General features: G+C 45.6%; 1 protein-coding gene across 1 annotated transcript in view; it reads left to right on the forward strand.

Annotated features, from left to right (window-relative positions):
• Positions 1-839: 839 nt before the first annotated feature.
• Positions 840-6,159, forward strand: part of HTR4 (5-hydroxytryptamine receptor 4) — a 144,446-nt gene continuing 139,126 nt past the window's right edge. Inside the window, 2 exon segments of the mRNA XM_023761223.1 lie at positions 840-918; positions 4,694-4,847. Coding sequence (XP_023616991.1) covers positions 840-918; positions 4,694-4,847 — 233 coding nt within the window.

Here is a 6,159-nt window from a genome sequence, read left to right on the forward strand (position 1 = left end):
CTAAGCACACACACAAAGGACCAGGAGCCTCTTATCTGGACGGCGATAACTCCGGTTGGCTGCCCTTTATCTGCCTCTATTCTCTGCGGCTTAAGGAGGTCGGCTTTTCGGTGTTCAAACAGCAGGTCCATGCAGACTTTGCCTCACAGCAAGTTTCTAAGAACACCTGTCTTGAACTTGCAGTCTCAGACTCTTTTGTTCAAATCATGTAAATTCCCTTTGGAATAGACGGGCTACCCGGCGGCTGTCTCCTAGTTTAGAGGCGTCTGAGCTTCTCCTTCTCTGCCTCCTCATCCATCTGATGTCACTGCATCGGGACCACCTGTTCCGTTTCACAGCCCCTCCTGCTCACAAGTCTATTTCTCCTGAAGCTACATCCTCTCATAGAAGTGATTGGTCTCTCTTTCGTCCACAGGGATGTGGGGTCCCTTGGTTACTGGGTACCTCTGACCCCCTGGAAAGCACAGAAGCTCTGAAAGCAAATCCAATGGTACTGTTCATAGTTCCATCCATTCCACTCTCACCAAGGCAGTGTCCACCCTCAGCCAGGCTTTTTCTGAAGCACAGCGTCTCTTACCTCTAGGAGCTTAGGTTTCACTGGCGAGTCAGAGAGTAAACAAGTAAAGAGCACATCACTGAACTAGTCACAGAGTAAGATCAGGACAAGTGACATGAACAGAGTGCTAGGACAGAGAGTAATGGGATGGGGGGTGAGTGGTCAAGAGGAGACCTCTCTGCAAAAAAAGATGTTTAGGCTGAACCAGAGGAGTAGCATTTCAGGTCTATAAAACAGCAAATGCAGAAGTCCTGAGGCCAGAAATGGCTGTGCAGGACCCAGCATGGCCATAGCCCTGCACGGCCAGAGCATAGCTGGACGAGAGTGTGGTGAGCTGGGCCAGGAGCGGAAGCAGAGTCCAGGCAAGGGCTCCCTGGCAGCCAAATTGAGGAGTCTGAGCAAAGAGCCTCGCTCATCAGCTTTGATTTGGGTTTGGTGGAGAGGAGATAATTATACAGGGGTTGTGGGGAAATAAGAATAAATAGGGCCCTCTATGGGAGAGTTGACAACAAATTGCAAAGGCTTCTCCACTCACCACTTTTGTTAGAAGTTGTTTCCTGAAATAGAATGATTGTCTGTAAGGTAAACAAAGGACTTTTATAAATGACCCAAGTGCTCATGGATGCCACTGCCTCTTGTTCTAGGGTTTTATTTATTCTGTGGCGTTTATTACAATGAAGCCAGCCGCCCTGGCCTCATTACGGGAAAGGTATTCACAGTTCGGTTTCCGTGCAGCTGCATTAAAACTCTTTTCCTAGCCCAGCCAGCGTGGCTCAGTGGTTGAGCTTTGACCTATGAATCAGGAGGTCATGATTCGATTCCCAGTCAGGGCATGTGCCTGGGTTGCGGGCTCAATCCTCACTGGGGGACCTGCAGGAGGCAGCCAATCAATGATTCTCTCTCATCATTGTTTCTAGCCCTCTCTTTTCCTCTCTGAAATCTATAACAAAACATATATATTTTTAAAAAAACACTTCTTTTTTATAACTGTTTAAATTTTCAGCAGCTCTTAAATGGATGCAAGGTGTGCAGACTTTATGTTTGTGAGTTCAAGAGAGGCATTGATTTATTTTAGTAATTTGGGTTTGGAATATAATTTCCATTTTCTTTGTTCCTTTTTGTTCTCTCTCTCTCTCTCTCCTCTCTCTCTCTCTCTCTCTCTCTCTCTCTCTCTCTCTCTCTCTCACACACACACACACACACACACACACGGCCCCTAAGACATCCAAAGCAAAATAAACTTAAAACAAGCTCTGAGACTTTTTAGATACCCCCAAGGTGTGGTGCTGCTAAGGCACTTCAGCTGTTACGCAGTGAGTACCAACAGGACGTTTAGTATTTGTACTAGTCGAGCAGGGTGTGGATAATCAGAAGAGAAAAATAGCATTTGTTTCTGCAGGCTGGACGAAATTAACAACAGAAAACCTGAACATGTTTCAAGTTTATATATAAAATAATGGAATCAAAGTCTTCATCTCCTCTGAGTGGTGTTTCTGCTGGCTAAAGCTGAGGTTGGTACTGGAGGCTCTTGCCATGAGCACCTGCCCTCCTCCTTCAGAGATTGAGGAAGACACCACACAGACCCACTCCTGGGTGCCCTCAGCCTCTCTCTCCCATCACCCTCCATGCAGGCTGAGCAGAGAAGGGCAACTCCTAACAGCCACTGCACTGTGTAACCACTGGTTCAACAGCTTCTTGGTGCCTCAGTTTCCCTGGCCTGTTCCAAGCCAGGAAGCTGGAACACTCTGGCATATTGAAGGGCTCTTAGTTGCTATTTATTATTTTCAGGCTGCCAACTTCCATTTGCACTTCCTAACAGCACCCCAAATTTACTGGGGAAATAAAGTCTCCTCGTTGTGTGTAGCCTTGGTGGAGGGACCTCCTCACTCTGATTCAGAATGGGGAGAGGAGAAGACGCAAAGCTAACGTTGGCCAGTCTGTTGTGTTCTCCAGAGATTTTGAACTTGGGTGAGTGACCCAAGGAGGGAGAACTGATGGAGGCCATTCATTGTGTCCAGAAGCATGGCCCACTGTCCCTGATAGAGTTTCTCTGTGAATTAGTTGCTGCACTTTCAACTTTTTGGTTCTGTGGGGCCTTTCTGATACCGGCTTCTCCAAGCCCGGATTCTAGAATCCCAGTTATTCTGTGAGCCCCTATCTAGTTCCATAATTTTTCTTTTGCTTGCTAGCTAGCGTCCTTTTCTGTGGCTTGCTATCAAAGGCCTTAATTGAGATGGTTCAATAACTACTCCTAGAATGAATACATTTATGGAATGGAGACAGGCCTAGATAGTATCTCAGGCCTTTTGTGACTTCTTCCTTTTTTTGGTCATAATCAGAGAATTGAATCTCACCTGTAGATGGGTTTTCTTGGAACTTGGAAAAGCATCAAAGTTTTCTACAACTCTCCTTTTGGAGGCAAACATGTTTTTATTTTTATTTTTAAATTTACCTTCACTGTTGAAAGAATTACAGAGGCAAAGATGTTTTTTAAAAATAAACTTAACTTTTAAGTTTATGCTTATTGTATGGTATTTAGAAAATACAGATCAGTGTAAAAAGAATATAAAAATATTCATAAACATGTTTCTGTATAAGAAATACCAATGGTCAAAATCATGTTTAATACCCAAATGATATTTCATGGTAGGGCTAATATATTTAGCTAATTCCCTGTTGTTAAATGTTTGGGCTATTTCCAATTCGCTCTTACAAAAGATTCTGCAGTGAACATTCTCTTTGGTAAGTCTTTGTGTACACAGGCTTCTTACCCTTAGGATACATTTTAAGAAGTAGAATTCTTGGGCCAAAGAGTTTTCATGTTTATAATAATCCAATTACAAAAGTACCTTTTAAAAATAAAACTGATTAAAAACATAACCCTTTTATTGTGGGACTCTTCTTTAGCAAAAGCAAAACAAACATAACACCAAGGAAAGTCTATTTCAAGGTATGCATCAAAGCAGCCTCATTTAAAACCACATCATATTAACTTAGGCGCTTCCATTAACCAGCTCCATTAAATAGAAACAGATCATGCAAGAAAATTTTATGAGTAGCCCTGTCTGCTCAACACAACCAGACATGGCACTTGCTCTCTTCATCCATTTATTCACAAAACAGTTATTGAGTCCCTACTGTGTGCCTGGACTGGCTCAAGGGACTGGGCCATAGAAAAGGAGGTAAGATGTGGTCTCCACCTTCGAGGCACTCACCACGCTGGGCCATGCAGACACATAAATGACTCAAACACCAAGCGTGGTGGTAACCGCTGCAGAACAGAGGTGAACACAGCGTCGTGGGAGCAGAGGGCCAAGAGCAGTTTCAACCTGTGCACCGACAGTCTTCTCCTCTCCTTTCTCCTCTTCTCTCCATTTGAAATGAAATATACCTGAGACAATGAAAAGTTCTGGGAAATCAAAGAAGGGAGAGATCTGGAACAGCTCCATGGAATCCGTGTGCGGTGAGGAGAGGGAGGACTGGTGGGCATGCTGGAGAGGACACTGGTACAGACGAGAGAGGAAGAGGGTTTCCAGGAACAGATTGCTTGAAAATGCAAGATTTGGGTAGAGCAAGATGCTAAAAGTAAGGACTACCTTGGACTGCTCTTCATAACAAGATAAGACACTCAAGTGTACCTCCAGCAGTAAAAGAGAGGCATTGTTCTAGCTAATGCTGCTGCGAAAAATCACTTAATGGCTCAAAGTAACACATTTGTTACGGCACAGCTTTCTAGATCAGAAGTGTGATATGAGTCTCATTGCACTTAAATCGAAGTGTCTGCAGGGCTGCCTTCTTTTTTGAAGACTTTAGCTGAGACTCTGTTTCCTTGCCTTCCCCAGCTTCTAGACTAGAGACTGTTTGCCTTGTTTGGCTCAGGACCCCTTCTTCCATCCTCAAGGCCAGCAACAGCTGTTCAAGTCCATCTCACATCAGATCGCTGTGGTGCCTCTCTCTTCGACTTTTAAGGACACTTTTAAGGGCCCACCTGTATGATCCAGGATAATCGCTCATTTTAAGGTCCTTTATTTGATCACACTTGCAAAGTCCCTTCTGCCCTGTGAGAGAACATATTCCCAGGTTCTTGGCATTAGGAGGTGGTTATCTCTGGGGAGGTGTTTTTTGTCTTCATGGCAGGGTTTTGGATCAAGAGTGACATCACTGGAGACCTCCCCGAGGAAGAGCATGCTGACATCAGGAAGGAGGAAGGACTGAAAGGCAGAGACCAGTTAGCAGACCTTTTTGCTGATTCCGTCCTGTGGGAAGAGGGAGGCAAGGACATATGCCAGAGGTAGAGCTGGGACAGACTCCCCGGGAACTGGCAAGCGGTCGAGTGGAGAGCGAGGAGAAGGGGAACAGAGGCAGAGGCATCAAAGATGATTGTGAGGATAATGGTGTCGTGTTGTCAGATGCGTTGGGTGTAGGAAAATAGCATAGCGATCAATTCAAGTTTGGATCTTAATATCTTTGTAGATAAATAATTTAATGTTTCTACTTTTAAATTTTGAATGGGGTATATAAGAGGAATAAAGATTCAGGACATATTCATGCCAGGGAGAGAAGTCACAGGTGACTATCTGAATGGCAGGGAGTGAGTGGTGTTGAGACGGAGACAAAGCACGAAGGTGGTGAAGAAGAGGTGACAGGACAGAAATGGGAAGAGAGAAAGTAGCGAGTAAAATGGGGGAGAAAGGAGAAATATAGACCACGAGGAGGACAGACATGGCAGAAGTGGGGGGAAAAGAGGCAGGAATATCAACAGAGAGAGAAGCTGAGAAGGGGACCTGCTCAGAGTCTTTGGCATGCTCAGTGTCAATTTCAAGTTCACTGGGGTTGTACTCACAATTGTAAGTTAGTCGTCTTTAAGACTCTTGGGAGACTTATTTGCATTCAGAGCTTAGTTACTGTCATGGCTTCTCTGTTTTGTCAAGCTCCCACGCAGACTCGGTGGTCCTGAGGGGGTGACTTCTCTGGCTAGCAGGCCTTTTGGCCCTCTCAACTGTCTCACCCAAGGAAGGTTCTTTCCCCCTCCCTTCCCAACATGCTTTAACTCTTGACCTGTGTTGACCCTGCAAGTTGAGGCCTTCCTCAGATGAGTCGAGGAAAAATGTGTTGCGTCCTGTCACAGTTCCTCGCAGACGTTACAAGCACTAGGTGACACCCAGGCAGGAGCTTTGGTCAGTTTCAACACAACTGCCAGCTCATGGTCCCCATTTTACAGACAGGAGCACTGAGGCTCGGCTCAGGTCTAATTGCGTGCTCAAGGTCACAAGTGGACAGAGCTGGGAGAAACGCTACCTCCAGATCCAGAAAGCAAATAGTGGATTAAGAAATATTGGCCGGATCACTTACGGAGACTTCCGGATAACAAAACATTGCCTCGGGAAAACTTGGGAGCCTTGCATCTAAGGGACAATGGAGCTCACTCTGAACCCTGCTCCCAAACGGACCCTGGCCCGGCAGTGGGCAGAGGGAAGTGAGCTATTGAGGGGTAGGGTTTCTCCTGCACGGCACCGCACGGGCTTTCGCCTTTCCTATTTATCTTACAGGAGAGGAAATGGGCACTCAGAGATGTTCACCAACTTGCCCAAGGTCACCCAGGA

This window comes from Myotis lucifugus, unplaced genomic scaffold (genome assembly GCF_000147115.1).
Source record: "Myotis lucifugus unplaced genomic scaffold, Myoluc2.0 scaffold_202, whole genome shotgun sequence".
Taxonomy (NCBI): domain Eukaryota; kingdom Metazoa; phylum Chordata; class Mammalia; order Chiroptera; family Vespertilionidae; genus Myotis; species Myotis lucifugus.